General features: G+C 40.5%; 1 protein-coding gene across 5 annotated transcripts in view; it reads left to right on the plus strand.

Moving 5' to 3' along the window:
* ints8 (integrator complex subunit 8) overlaps window positions 1-16,054 on the plus strand; it is an 83,302-nt gene extending 67,248 nt beyond the window's left edge. For all 5 annotated transcript variants that reach the window (XM_043688035.2, XM_043688036.2, XM_087986544.1 and 2 more), the window contains 4 exons: window positions 1,396-1,469; window positions 5,096-5,160; window positions 10,063-10,106; window positions 15,894-16,054. In XM_043688035.2, coding sequence (XP_043543970.2) covers window positions 1,396-1,469; window positions 5,096-5,160; window positions 10,063-10,106; window positions 15,894-16,010 — 300 coding nt within the window. In that variant the 3' untranslated portion in view covers window positions 16,011-16,054. The remainder of the gene's footprint in view (window positions 1-1,395; window positions 1,470-5,095; window positions 5,161-10,062; window positions 10,107-15,893) is intronic.
* Window positions 16,055-16,163: the final 109 nt, after the last annotated feature.

Here is a 16,163-nt window from a genome sequence, read left to right on the forward strand (position 1 = left end):
GTCCACCAGTCACTGAACAGTTCCGAAGAAGCCACCTTGGACTCAAAACCTTCAGCTCTGTTCCTTTCTCCACAGATACTATCAGACCTGCTAAACTGCTTCAGCAATTTGTTTTTCTCATTTATTGCTCACCCATGCTTATCCTGAGATGGCAGCAGTTGGTATCTTCTTGACCCACTGTAGTTAATGTGTTGAAGGTGTTTTTAGAGTACTGTTCGTTTTAATAGTTTAATATCACTGAATGTATTGTTAGACCGCTTCAGAAAACAATTAATGGATCATGTCCAGTGGGGGAACGACTGGAGTCACAGGGGTCAGATCAGGAAGGGAGAGAATGTTTTCCTTCTCTAATTGACATTGTTGAACCAGTTGAGATTTTACAACAAAATGTTGGATTTGTGATCACTTCTTTCAGTTTTTTAAAGTTTCAACTGTGATTTGAATCGAGTTCTTACTTGAGGTTACATTCTCTGGATTTTTAGGCCAGATCTGTGGCTCAATGGTCCAGCAACATAGAGAAGAAATGACAGGTTTTGGGCTGTGCTTTCATTTTCACTAGATTCTGTTTATAATTGCTTGACTCGAGCTGATCAGTTGTTAAAAGACATAATTTACATTTTGTCATTTTTGTGCAGGATTCCAGCCATATTCCAAAAGGGAAAAGGGTAAAATAAGGGGTTAACAGTCCTCTACAGCATGTCTTCAGAAAGAAAGATTCAGGGAGTAAATATATCAATAAAAGCAATTACTTTTATTTATATAGTGTCTTTAACAGAGTCAATTGTCTCAGGATGCTTCACAGAAGAGTTATTGAATAAAATTTGATGCCAAGCCATATAAGGACACATTAGGACAAATGACTAAATGTTTGGACCGAGAGGTCATTTTGAAGGAAGTAAGAAAAGTGAAGAGATTTAAGGTGAGAATTGTAGAAGTCTTGGCTTTGTTAGTTGAAGGGACAACCAACAGTTGAATGGTTAAAATTTGGGATGCTGATGTCGTCAAATCAGAGGAGTGCAATACCTGAGCAAATTGTAAGCTTGCAGGGGATTACAAGCATCAAAAGGGAAGGGCGATCCTGAAAGGATTTGAAACCATGATGAGAATTTTTAAGATTGAGATGTTGTTTAACTGGAGTTTAGCTTAGTGAGCACTGGTGGCTGAAAGGGCATTGCTGCAAGTTAACATCTGGTGGCAGAGGTTTTTGGATGGCCTCAAGTTTGTGGAGACTGGATTGGAAGAGAATGTGAAATAGACAAACCTTGAAATCACAAAGGCATAAATAAGAGTGTCAGCAACAAATAAGTTGAGCAGGGATGGAGTTGGGAAAAGCCTCATTGATATTTCAGTTTAGATTTCAACATATTTAAGCTGTTTTTTTTTTTCTTTCCATAGGTGGCAATTTTATGTCAGTTTCTCAGAGAGGTGGATTATATGACTGCTTTCAAAGCTTTACAGGAGCAAAACAGGTATAATGGCACCAAATTCATTATATTCTTAACACCTATGATCAATAGACCAATTAATACTGATGGGCTAGTGTTCAGTAAAATATTTTAACAATAAGGTTACAGTGCCTTTTTGTTGCTCTCTATCAAAAATATTTTCCTTTTATACCTCCCTGGAATGGTACCTCATGTTAGGTTATAGTTTGACTGGCTTTATTAGCACTTTTTTTATCCTATATGATTTTCACACATACATAAAGCCATTCTGCACATCATCATTCCATGTACAAGGAGGGTGACAAATGTTGGATCTTATCCGGCGTTCCCAGCAGCCCCGAAGGCTTACCAGATGCCGATGAAACATGCAAGTCTCTGTAGTGAATCATCTACAAAGCTAAGCAGCCATATTTAATAAGGAAAGAAATGGGAATAAGGGTTGATTCAAGACCACCTTGCAGAAATGACTCCCGCTTTTGAAGTGCATAGCTAATCTGATTTTACATGCTGTCTCTTGACACTAAAGCATATGACAGTTTCATGCTTCCCAAGGCAAATGTGAGGAAGACAGTAAAGCAGTGTACCAACAAATATCGATCAATGTTTGCTATCAGCTCATAAGAACAAGAATCTTGATAATATCAAAATTGGACTCGACCCCACCATCACTAAAGTCACCCTTTTAATCCCACATTTGAGGACGTATTTGTCGACAGGAGTGAGCCAAGGACAGCACAGTGCAAGCCATACCTTCATGAGACTGATATTCTGCCAGTGCTTTGATCTTCTACGGATCCCTGCCATAGAGTCAGAGAATCGTAGAATTTTACAGTGCAGAAGGAGGCAATTCATCCATTGTGTATGTATCAGCTCCTGAAAGAGCCAGTTAATCACATTCCTCAGCCCTATCTTTGTAGCCCTCTAAATTCAACACACTCAAATATATATCTGCAGTTATATATATCTAAATGTAACTCTAAATTATAAAGTTCTCTTTTGAAATCTCATATGGAATCCACCTCTACTGCTCTCCCAGACAATGCATTCTAAATCCTAACAACTCTGACTAAATAAATTTCTCCTCATCTCACTCCTAGCTCTCTTGTTGATCATCTTCAAATTGTTACCCCCTACTTACTGCCGTACCAGGTGTGGAAACGGAATATCCTCCTTTACTCTGTCAAAATTGTTCATAATTTTGATCAGCTCAATAAGGTCATCTCTTAATCTTCTCTGCTCCAAGGAGAATAAGCCCAATTTCCATAATCTTTCCTTGCACATAAAAATTCTAATTCCTAGTATCAGTCTCATAAATCTCCTTCGCATTCTCTTCAAAACTTCAATATCCTTCCTTAGATATGGTACCCAGAACTGAACACAATACTCCAAATGTAGTCAGACCAATGATTTCTAGAGGTGTAGTACCACTTCATTGCTTTTAAATGCTATGCCTCTATTTATAAATGCAAGGATATTATAAGCTGCCATAACAAGAGTTTCAACTTGCCTGGCCACCTTCAGAGAATTGTGCACATCAACCCTGAGAGCTCACTGCTCCTGTACTCCCCTCAAATTTGTCCCATTGAGACTGTATGAGTTTTATGCAGAATTCTGATTACTTGAGTTCAAAAAGGCTGTTGAACTCCTTGCAACAAGAGATCATCTGGGAAGGATGCAAAACCAGCTGAGCTACTTGAGTATATATGAGCCCGTCTGCTGCCATACCTCGCAACTACCATCTTTTCTGCTGGAGAAGAGACTGTGTCCCAGCAGATCTGTATGATGCAAACATTCTCATGTTAGAATAATATAAAGACAATTAAGACCACTGCCACAATCACCTCTTATCACTGGAACAGGTTTTTGCCAGAATCATTCAAACATGGCCTGATTGACTAGCCAACAAAATATACCCGGAGACAAAATGTGGTTTCAGCACTGGCAGATCCATTGTAGACATGATCTTCCCCCTAGTCATCAAGAAAAATGCAGAGAACAGCAAACACCACTCTAACTTGTTTTCACGCACTTCAGCTCCACCTCTGACAGTTTTAAGATCAAGAACGTGTTGAAAGAGGGATGTGTCTTAGCCAATCATCTAGTAATTTGCCAACCTATGCTTTCCCTATCACTATGGAAGGATGCAATCAGATGGGAAAGCCTTGACCTATCAAAACTGAAGGTGCAGCATATCCTAATCTGAGAAATGCTCAATGTTGTTGATTCATACTAGTTGCCAGACAAGACAAACTCCACAGGCTCATTGATTGACTGTCCTATGCCTGTATAATGTTCTCTATCACCATCAGAATCAAGAAAACTGAGGTTGTGATAGTATGTAGTATCTCTCTGTGATCAGACATGACAGCACACCATTAGAAGCAGTCATCCTGCTACTCAGATCCACTGATAGAACACCTGACCCTTAATGAGGAGCTCAACACGTGCATTGAAAATGTGAGGACAGGCCTGAATTGCTGTGCTCTTCCAGCACCACTGATCCAGAATCTGGTTTCCAGCATCTGCAGTCATTTTACCACGTGCATAGAAAAGGCAATCCCCAATTTTTGCTGTATAGCAAAACTGGCATAAACAACAAGCCCAATTCCTCAGCATAGTTCTCTGTATCAGTGAAGCCTGGAAAACCTACACTTAGTATGAAAAATGATTCAGTAACCTCTATCTATGTCGTACCTCAATATCGCATGGTAAGACAAAGACACTATTAAAGCAGTTCCCTGTAAAGTAAACCTATTAAGCGTACTCGTGCTAATCAAGCAAAGAAAGTTTCAATGTCTTTGGCATGTATAGAATATGGCCACATCCCCAAGGAAGTTCTATTCAGGAAGGTAGTCTGTGGTAAGAAACCTAGAGGGCACCCAAGCTCTGATTCAGATGTTGTCAAAAGCCCTCCACATCAGTCCTGGTAAGTGGAGCATTCTAACCACTGATATAAATGGTCATGACATACATGGCAGGGTGACAGCATGTGGTTTCAGAAGCTCAGAAGCAGAATCTAGCCTTGTAAATAAGGTGTTAGCAGCACTAGCGACCAACGTTCCCTTTTCAGATCCAGCTTATTCAGCCTTTAAAAGAAATGCAGCAGATGATCTTGGCTGACTTCACCAACCTCTGAGGCTGTGTTCCTATCATCTCTTGCCAAAGAAATAATCCCAAAACTATGGATTGGCAACAGGAAATAAACAAACAGCAATCTGGTGTGTGAATCTTGACTAATTTCCACCTTCCTAGAGTGAGGGTCCTACCACTTCATGTGGAGATTGGCAATCTTGGTATAGACTATAAATGAGAGTCTGGTATTTCCTTCGAGGTAACCTAACCTGTTTTGGAATACTTTTCAGTATTTGCTGAATTGTTAGTTGGGGGAAAAAACTGCCACATTCCATCTCTCACCATAATGGAGCTCTTGTAGTTTGCTTGACTGATTGTAAGTCATTAGGGTAGAATTCAGTGCATAATAGTTTCTATGAACTTCATTTGAACTTGATTTTTTTATAAGTATTTTTGTATTTGTCAACTAAGCTCGTTGAACAATATGTGGACAGCAGGATAATTTAAATGAAAAAAAACACTAATAGAAATTAAGCTTTAATGTAAAGCATATATCATTCATAGCTTTTTTATTTCAGCCATGATGCAATGGACTCCTACTATGACTACATCTGGGACATCACTATCTTGGAATATTTGACACGTATCCTTTTTGTAGTATTATTTTCCTGAGATTACTACTTTTTATGTAACCAAACAGGATAGTTATCATTTGGAAAAATTGCTTAGAATCCAAATTAGCCAAATATAAATATCTGCAATCAATCACGTTTATTTCTTTTATCATGCATAGTGCAGTGTGAGCACACACCACCATTTAGTGCAGATGCTGATCCTATGCTCTGAATAGGTGCAATGGGGAAGAGACTGGAAAGAAGTGCTTAACTGTTCTAAATGGATGTGTTTAGTTGCTGTGTTTATCCTTGCAAATTTTGTAAAATATTCAATTCAGTTTTGTTCATCTAGATTTTCTAAATTAATTCAGTGGGCATTGTTGGCTTGGCCAGCATTTATTTCCCATTCCTAATTGTCTGAGAGAAAGTGGAGATGAGTTGACTTCGTCAACTGCTACAATCTTTCAGGTGTAGGTACATCCATAGTGCTGGAAGAGGTGGGTGCATTGTTCAAAAGCAGCTGGTCGGAATGGAATTTCAGCATTTTGACTGAGTAATACTGAAAGAACAGTGATATGGTTCTAATTAGGATCATGGAAAAGAAGTGAACTTGCAATTTGTTGTGTTTCCACGCTTTCCCATCTCTTGTTTTTCTGCATGGTAGAGGTAGTGAGCTTTGAAAATTGCTGCTGAAGGAACTGTGAGTTGGTACTCGCTGTTTACATCATGCGTTGGTGATAGACAGAGTGAAGTTGAAGATGAAGTGGACAGTATTCTATCACATTATTGACTTGTCCCTTTTAGATGGTGCTGAAACTCCTTTTCCTGTGGATGTACCTACATTTTACAGACTGCAGTAGTTTGAGAAGGCAACTCATCACTGCCATTTCATTGACAATTAGGGATGGGCCAATAAATACTGGCCTTCCCAATGATATCAACATCTATGGGAGAATAGGCCAGGGTGGCTCAGTGGTTAGCACTGCTACCTCTCAGGGCCAGCAAGGCTTCAGTAACGAGAATCCAGAGAAAGTATATTCCTATCAGGGTGAAAGGAAAGGCTGGTAGGCATAGGGAATGCTGGATGACTGAAGAAATTGACGGTTGCTTAAGAAAAAGAAGGAAGCGTATGTAAGGTATAGACAGGATAGATTGAGTGAATCCTTAGAGTATAAAGGCAATAGGAGGGAAATCAGGAGGGCAAAAAGGGGACATGAGATAGCTTTGGCAAATACAATTAAGGAGAATCCAAATAGTTTTTACAAATACATAAGGACAAAAGGGTAACTAGGGAGAGAATAGGGCCCCCCAAAGATCAGCAAGGCGGCCTTTGTGTGGAGCCACAGAAAATGTGGGAGATACTAAATGAGTATTTTGCATCAGTATTTACTGTGGAAAAGGATATGGAAGATATAGACTGTAGGGAAACAGATGGTGACATCTTGCAAAATGTCCAGGTTACAGAGGAGGAAGTATTGGATGTCTTGAAATGGGTAAAGGTGCATAAATCCCCAGGACCTGATCAGGTGTACCCGAGAACTCTGTGGGAAGCAAGAGAAGTGATTGCTGGGCCTCTTGCTGAGATATTTGTATCATCGATAGTCATAGGTGAGGTGCCGGAAGACTGGGGGTTGACTAACGTGGTGCCACTGTTTAAGAAGGGTGGTAAGGACAAGCCAGGAAACTATAGACCGGTGAGCCTGACCTCGGTGGTGGGCAAGTCGTTGGAGAGAATCCTGAGGGACAGGATGTATTTGGAAAAGCAAGGACTGATTAGGGATAGTCAACATGGCTTTGTGGCATTCGACAAGGTTCCCCATGGGATACTGATTAGCAAGGTTAGATCTCACGGAATACAGGGAGAACTAGCCATTTGGATGCAGAACTGGCTCAAAGGTAGAAGACAGAGGGTGGTGGTGGAGGGTTTTTCAAACTGGAGGCCTGTGACCAGTGGAGTGCCACAAGGATCGGTGCTGGGTGCTCTATTTTTTGTCATTTACATAAATGATTTGGATGCGAGCATAGGAGTTACAATTAGTAAGTTTGCAGGTGACACCAAAATTGGAGGTGCAGTGGACAGCAAATAGGGTTACCTCAGATTACAACAGGATCTGGACCAGATGGGCCAATGGGCTGAGAAGTGGCAGGTGGAGTTTAATTCAGATAATGCGAGGTGCTGCATTTTGTGAAAGCAAATCTTAGCAGGACCCATACACTTAATGGTGAGTTCCTAGAGAGTGTTGCTGAAGGAAGAGACCGTGGAGTGCAGGTTCATAGCTCCTTGAAAGTGGAGTCACAGTTCGATAGGATAGTGAAGAAGGCGTTGGTATGTTTTCCTTTATTGGTCAGAGTATCGAGTACAGGAGTTGGGAGGTCATGTTGCGGCTGTCCAGGACATTGGTTAGACTACTGTTGGAATATTGCGTGCAATTTTGGTGTCCTTCCTATCGGAAAGATGTTGTAAAACTTGAAAGGGTTCAGAAAAGATTTACAAGGATGTTGCCAGGGAGAGGCTGAACAGGCTGGGGCTGTTTTCCCTGGAGCATTGGAGGCTGTGAGGGGTGACCTTATAGAGGTTTACAAAATTATGAGAGGCATGGATAGGGTAAATAGGCAAAGTCTTTTTCCTGGGGTCAGGGAGTCCAGAACTAGAGGGCATAGGTTTAGGGTAAGAGGGGAAAGATATAAAAGAGATCAACAGGGCAACCTTTTCACGCAGAGTGTGGCACGTGTATGGAGTGAGCTGCCAGAGGAAGTGGTGGAGGTGGAGGCTGGTACAATTGCTGGTACAAGAGGAATTTGGATGGGTATATGAATAGAAAGGGTTTGGAGGAATATGGGCCAGGTGCTGGCAGGTGGGACTAGATTGGGTTGGGATATCTGGTGAGCATGGACAGTTTGGACCGAAGGGTCTGTTTCCATGCTGTACATCTGTATGACTCTAAGACAGTGGTGCTGTGGGTGGTACAACATTTCACTCCTAGCCTAGTTTCATCACTGGCTACAGGTGAATGAGGATGGGAGGGCTGGCAGCAAGAATGGCTCACAGCAAGTTGTGTAGTACCTTTGAATAGGCCCCCATTCCTCCCAGCAGCCTGCAAGAAAACTACACATTTGTTTGTCATGACTCCCACATGGTAGGGCCCAATGCTGGATGAATGCCAACAGCACAGCAATCGGGCTTGAGGTAGACATTAATTGCCCATTTGGAACCTCAGTTTGCTGTGGGGTGGGAAGGTAGCCCTTCCCATAATGGACTTGGTTAGGTGGAGACGGAAGATAGTGAGGTCCCCTTCTATCTGATTAAAAGACCCTCACCACCAATCTTGCCACGGATGTCATTAAATTCCAGTTCAATTAGTATTAAGTATCAATTAGATACTAATACATTGTTGGAAATATTGAACCTTGCATAATACATGTTATCTGAGAAGCTTGTTTCTCTCTCACTTCTGGAACATCAGAGAGTTTCATTTTTATGTGACTGACACTTAAAATGGGATGCTGTCTTGGATGGGGTATTAATCTAGCCTGTTAAGATAACATAAAAATCATTTGATGTCATTTCAAAGAAATGCTGATGAATTCTCCCGTGTTCTAACTAATACTTGACCCCTCACCAACTTCTTATTTGGTCATGATATATTGGTATCGCTGGCTAGGCCAAAAATTATTAACCATCCCCAATTGTCAAAAGTTTGAGTCAACATTGCTGTGGCTGAGGAATCTCACAGCTGCTAGACCAGGTAAGTTTGCCTTTTCTAAAGAATCTAAGTAAGCCAGAAGCGATTTTTTTTTTTTAAATGAATTAAAATTTGACCATCTGCCCTTCTGTGATTTGCACTCCTGTCCCCAGAACATTAGTCTGGAGTTCTAATTTATGAATTACTAACCCAGTGACGTTATCACTACACCAATTCTTTCTGTTCTCTCCTATCTACTATTAAAACAGATCATGTGAGCATTATTGCAAATAGGTTTGAGGGAGCTTGCTCTTTTATGAATTGACTATGCTGCTTATGTTTTGATGTCACTTCAGAAATGTTTCACTGGCAACAGGCTGGGGGGGTGGGGGGAGAGGTTGTAGAAAATCCTTCATAACTGCATGTCTTGCTCTTTTTTTGATTTTGGTCTGCCTTTAGGTCCATTTTATGTGTGTGTTTAAGGATGCATGTGGTTACACTTGATTTTAAAGATGCATTTGTTCTTGCATTTTAACATAATTTTCAATTTAAGCTAGTTACAGATTGTTGCCCAATTTAATATTGAAAAACTTCATAAGATTTCAAGCCTTCTTGATTTGAGACATGCAATATTACTTATATTGCATCTTGAAATTGACCTTGAGGTACCCTGCAATCCATGGTAAAATTGGTACCAGTTTTTGGTATTTCTTGAAATTTAAATTGTACATAAACTGCGAATTTGATTCACTTGTCTGAAGATTTCTAATGACTGTTTGACTCACCTCGTCATTTGTTCCTGACTAGTGCCCAAAATTGAATGACAGCAAAGAATTTAACTAGAAGGAGGAGGAGAAAGGTAGCTGGATTATGTAACTACAAAGATTTCTTCAAAATTTAATTTTCACATTTTTTTGTCTTGAATTAACAGCTGGAAGCAAAAGGAGTTATTGAGTATAACATCTTAAATGGTTAAGATAGTTAGTGTTTTGAAAACAAAGGTATTTTTCCAAATTTGAATAAGCTGTAAATATTTTTGTTCAATTAACTGTACAGATAAATTTCTGAGTGACCTTGAATTATATCTGTTTGGTTTTACCTTTTGAGAGAAACAGGCTCTGAAAATGTCATTTATTTTGCTGATAATGGTTATTGAAAGCTAACACAGACCTTAAAACTGACTTTTAGCAGTGTGAATACTTACATTTGTAACCACCTGATGAAAAATTTCCTTGACAATTTTTACAGACATCCATCACAAAAGGGGAGAACTTGATAAAAGGCAAATAGCAGTAAGTTGAAGTATTGCTGGTGTATTACATTCTTTTTGATGTGTCCACACAACATGGATTTAGCTCACTGAGACGTGTAGACAACATGCAGAAGAAAACATTGTAAGTTATAGAAACATTGCTCCATGTCATTTACCCAGGCTCTCCAGTGTCAGTTTTCAAGAAAAGGTGACTTCATCCCGTTTATCATGTCCTGATGGGTATAAATTTGCAATTCAAATATTACCTTTGGAAATGTGTTTTCACATTTATCTGTATTGAAGTTCACATATGCCTATTGATTGATTAATATATTCTTGCAATTTCTTGCAGTCCTAACTGCTCTCAATCATTGAATTTCGTGTCATCCACAAATTGCAAACTGCGCTTTTGATTCTAAACTGAATTATTAATAACAAAAAAAGGTGTGGACAAGTAGCCCACTACTTATATTTTTGGGACCTCGGTTCGCACCTTAGGCCAATCTGATTTGTGATCCTCTGCCAGTGTTTCCTGTAAAAGAATCATAGAGTAGTACAGCACAAAAGCAGATCCTTTGGTCCAACTTGTCCATGTTGACCAGATATCCTAAGTTGATCTAGACCCATTTGCAGCATTTGGATGATATCCCTCTAAATCCTTCCTATTCATGTTTTCTCCATGTTTGAAACTTGTAATGTAGTAGTTGGAGGAAGCACTGAGAGTGATAAGAGCACAAATTTGCACCCATATTCCCAGAACGTTAGCCTGGATAACTACTACAGTGTCATTACTACAACGCCACCACCTCCCTGCATAGTGCAGGAAGCTGTCCCAGGAGCACCACCAGGCATACCTAAAAATGAGCTTTCAACCTGGTGAATGTACAGAAAAGGACCATAAGTATTCAAAAATAAGCCACTGACTTTCCTGACTTGGAGGTACATGTGCAGCAGTTCAAGGCAGCTCTACAGGATGAGCAATAAATGCTGGCCTAGCCAGTGACACCGATCTCTAATGAATGAATAATGAAACAAAACCTTACTGTCGGCCTTTTGGAAATCCAGAAATATTATATCTGCAATCAACTTGTCCATGCTGTTACCTGTTCATACAATGTAATGAGATTGTCAAGTAAGGCTGTTAGTAAGTTGATAAAATGGAAATCTGCAATTAAAGGGGATGTAGCAGCATGTATTGAAATGTAAGGGATGGGAGGGTAGCTCAGTGGTTAGTACTGCTGCCTCACAGCACTAGGGACATGGGTTCGATTCCAGCCTCGGGCGACTGTGTGGAGTTTGCACATTCTCCCCGTGTCTGCATGGGTTTCCTCCTGGTGCTCCGGTTTCCTTCCACAGTCCAAAGATGTGCAGCTCAGGTGAATTAGCTATGCTAAATTGTCCATAATGTTCAGAGATGTGTAGGTTAGGTGCATTAGTCAGAGGTAAATGTAGAGTAGGATAATGTGTCTGGGGGTTACTCTTTGGAGAGTTGGTGTGGACTTGTTGGGCTGAATGGCCTGTTTCCACACTGTAGGGATTCTGTTCTTTTTGAGATTGGAAGGTGGTTTGCAGTTATGTTCTCCACAGATGATATTCAGGTTCATTACTGTTTGTCAACGTGACTGTGTACCTATGGTTGTGTAAGAAATAGCATTATAGTTTGCGGATGATAGGAAAGTATAGTTGTAGATAAAGATTATTATATTTGACTTCAGGAATATATAAGCGATGTGCTGTAGCATGACTAATGGCATTAAATGTTGTTAGTTATCAAATTATGCACTTTAAGAGGACCTACAAGGGAAGAATTGTATGAGTTGGAAAAGTATAGATAATAATGATAGATACAAATTGTTCAAGGTTGCAGAGTGAGCAGGGTAAATTAAAATGCATGTGGTTTACTTGTGTCTATTGTAAAACAGAACAAAACCAGAGAGGTCAAACTAAAAATGTATACATGACTGCTTTAGGCCTCAGCCCATGTACTGTGGAAAATTCAGGGTACCATACAGCAATTATGAAGAAAGATTGGAAAGGATAAGTTAACTTTGTTGTTCCAGAGAGAACAAACTTGAGGTTTTCAAGATGTTGAGGGATTGAGAAAGAACAGGTAAAACCTGTTGTCTCGTGTAAAATCATTGGTGAAAGATGTAGAATGGAGATAAGAATTTTTTTTTTTGCTGAGTTGAAACGTGGAAGTATCCCTAGGTAATAATAGTGCTTAAGAGATGATATAATTGCAGAACACTACCTGAAAGAGGTGGAAGCTAATTCCGATGCTTTTAGTAAGAAAAAGAGTTGAGTATGTAATTGAGGCTGTGGAAATTACAGGATTACAGACAAAACATAGGATCATGGGACTAAGCATGATGCCAGTGTTAAGAACTAGCAATGCATAAAATCTGATTTTTTTTGGGGGGGGGCATGTTTTTAGTTTGCTTGAATTGTTTTGACGATTGCTGATGGGGACACATGACAGATACAGCAGTTAGTGTGAAGAATACAATATAAAAATAAAATTTGCTTTGGTGGGCATTAAGTGCGCAACCTGAGTACACAAAACAAAACCTAGTACTGTATTTACCAGAGGTTGTTAGGGTGGCTGCTGTGAAATAATTAAAAACACAACTGCAGAGGTGATTGAGGTCAAAGTTGAATCCTGTACTACATCAATCTATTCCCCTTTTAAGTATTTATATTTCTTACCTTAAAAAGAAAAACCATATACCTTTCACCAACACTTTTCTAAGCCTTCTGAAGTTTCAAATTGTTTCAGCATGTAAAAATTTGAATTTATTTTGCATTCTAAATCAAGTGTCCCATTGAGTCATAGGGATGCACAGCTCGGTCCAACTCTAGTCCCATCTGCCAGCACCTGACCCATATAGCCTCTCCCTGTAGCTCAAAACATCTTTCAGATAGGAAGGAGACCGATTTGCACACAATATTCCAACACTGGTCTAACCAATGTACTGTACAGTCACAACATGACCTCCCAACTCCTGTGCTCAGTACTCTGACCAATAAAGGAAAGCATACCATACGCCTTCTTCACTATCCTAATCTACCTGTTACTCCACTTTCAAGAAGCTATGAACTTGCACTCCAAGGTCTCTTTGTTCAGCAACACTCCCTCAGACCTTACCATTAAGTGTACAAGTCCTGCTAAGATTTGCTTTCCCAAAATGCAGCACTTCGCATGTATCTAAATGAAACTCCATCTGCTACTTCTCAGCCCATCTGATCAAGATCCAGTTGTAATCTGAGGTAACTTGCTTTGCTGTCCACTACACCTCCAATTTTGGTGTTATCAGCAAACCAACCAAACCTCTTATGCTCACTTCCAAATCATTTATATAAATAAAGGTAGAGGACCCAGCACTGATCCTTGTGACACTCCACTTGTCACAGGCCTCCAGTCTGAAAAACAACCCTCCACCTTCTACCTTTGAGCCAGTTCTGTGTCCAAATGGAGAGTTCTCCCTGTGTTCCACGAGATCTAACCTCGCTCACCAGTCTCCCATGGGAAACCCTGTCGAACACCTTCAGTTCTTATGGATCACATCTACCGCTCTGCCCTTAATCCTTTGTTACTTCAAAAGAACTCATTCAAATTTGTGAGACATGATTTCCCACACACAAAGCCATGTTGACTATCCCTAATCAGTCCTTGCCTTTTCAAATACACGTCTGTCAGGATTTCCTCCAACAACGTCAGGCTCGCTGGTCTCTAGTTCCCTGGCTTGTCCTTACCACCTTTCTTAAACAGTGGCACCCTGTTAGCCAACCTCCAGTCTTCAATAAGCGGCCCAGCAATCACTTCCTTTTCAGATTTCTAGGGTACACCTGATCAGGTCTTAGGGATTTATCCACTTTTTTGCATTAAGACATCCAACATTTTCTCCTCTGTAATATAGACATTTTGCAAGATGTCACCATCTTCCATATATATCTTTCATGTCCTTTTCCACAGAAAATACTGATGCAAAATACTCATTTAGTATCTCCCCCATTTTCTATGGCTCCACACAAAGGCCACCTTGCTGATCTCCATAGTTAGCCTTTTGTCCTTAATGTATTTCTAAAACCCTTTGGATTCTCCTTAATTCTATTTGCCAAAGCTCTCTCATGTCCCCTTTTTGCTCTCCTGATTTCCTTCTTAAGTATACTCCTACTGCCTTTAAATTCTTCCAAGGATTCACTCAATCTATCCTGTCTCCACCTGACATATGCTTCATAGAACATAGTACAGCACAGAACAGGCCCTTCAGTCCAGGCTGTTGTGCTGAACACTGATCCTCATGTATGCACCCTTAAATTTGTGACCATATGCATGTCCAGGAGTCTCTTAAATGTCCCCAATGACCCTGCCTCCACAACTGCTGCTGGCAACGCATTCCATGCTCTCACAACTCTGTGTGTAAAGAACCCACCTCTGACATCCCCTCTGTACTTTCCTCCAACCAGCTTAAAACTATGACCCCTCTGTTAGTCATTTCTGCCCTGGGAAATAGTCTCTAGCTATTGACTCTATCTATACCTCTCATTATCTTGTATACCTCAATTAGATCCCCTCTTCTCCTCCTCTTCTCCAATGAAAAAAGTCAGAGCTCAGTCAACCTCTCTTCATAAGATAAGCCCTTCAGTCCAGGTAGCATCCTGGTAAACCTCCTCTGAACCCTCTCCAAAGCATCCACATCTTTCTTATAATAGTGCGACCAGAACTGGACGCAGTATTCCAAGTGCGGTCTAACCAAGACCCTCATCAACTTTTCTAGTCAAAGAACTCTAAGGTTTGTGAGGCATGACCTGCCCTTCACAAAGCCATGTTGACTGCATTTAATCCAGCCATGCTCTTCCAGATGGTCATAAATCCTATCCCTCAGAATCCTTTCTAACACCTTGTAGACGACAGACGTGAGAATTACTGGTCTGTAATTGCTGGGGATTTCCCGATTTCCTTTCTTGAAGAGAGGAATTACATTTGCCTCTCTCCAGTCAAGTTTTATAGAGCTGCAACAATACCCTTGTTAATGAAAGCCAAAACACCATATGCTTTCTTAACAACCCTGTCCACTTGGGTGGCCATTTTAAGGGATCTATGTACCTGCACCCCAAGATCCCTCTGTTCCTCCACTCTGCCAAGAATCATATCCTTAATCCTGTACTCCGCTTTCAAATTCGACCTTCCAAAATGCATCACCTCTCATTTATCCAGGTTGAGCTCCATCTGCCACCTCTCAGCCCATCTCTGCATCCTGTCAATGTCCCGCTGCAGCCTACAACAGCCCTCTATACTGTCAACGACACCTCCAACCTTTGTGTCATCTGCAAACTTGCTGACCCATCCTTCAATCCCCTCATCCAAGTCATTAATAAAAATTACAAACAATAGAGGCCCAAGGACAACTTCCTTCTTTTTCTTAACCAAACCCTCAATTTCTTTAGTCATTCAGCCTTTCCTTTCACCCTAACATAAATAGGATTCAACATGCAGACTTTGAGTTAACCTGAGCATGATTAGATTAGATTCCCTGCAGAGTGAAAGCCCTTGCCCCATCCAGTCCACACCGGCCCTTTGAAGAGTGACCCATTTCCCTCTGACTAATGCGCCTAAACAACACTATGGGCAATTTAACATGGTTAATTCACCTGATCTGCACACCTTTGGACTGTGAGGGGAACCTGAGCACCTGGAGGAAACAGACAGACAGTCGCCCGAGCCTAGAATCGAACCTCGGACCCTGGTGCTAAGAGGCAGTAGTGCTAACCACTGTACTGACCTTGTTTGATATCTCATTTTTTCTTATTCCTAAATCTTCCCCAGATTAAAGCAATTGGCCAATCTGAGCTCAACTCAAGTAACCCTGAAGAGGTTTTACATCTAGCTGCACAGAAGAGGAAAAAGAAGTTCCTGCAAGCCATGGCAAAACTTTACTTTTAACATGCTAATAAAAAAGTGCATAAGAGATGCTATAATTAAGACATTTGGTTGTGTTTTGGGACTTGTTCATAACAGTATTTCTGTCTATAGTGTAGATGTGAAAAATGAAAATTACAGCACATTCAAATGTTTAAAATTTCACAGCACCTAGTA

Source organism: Chiloscyllium plagiosum, unplaced genomic scaffold (assembly GCF_037043375.1).
Source record: "Chiloscyllium plagiosum isolate Xiang-an unplaced genomic scaffold, Cpla_swu_hap1 HiC_scaffold_4, whole genome shotgun sequence".
NCBI lineage: Eukaryota > Metazoa > Chordata > Chondrichthyes > Orectolobiformes > Hemiscylliidae > Chiloscyllium > Chiloscyllium plagiosum.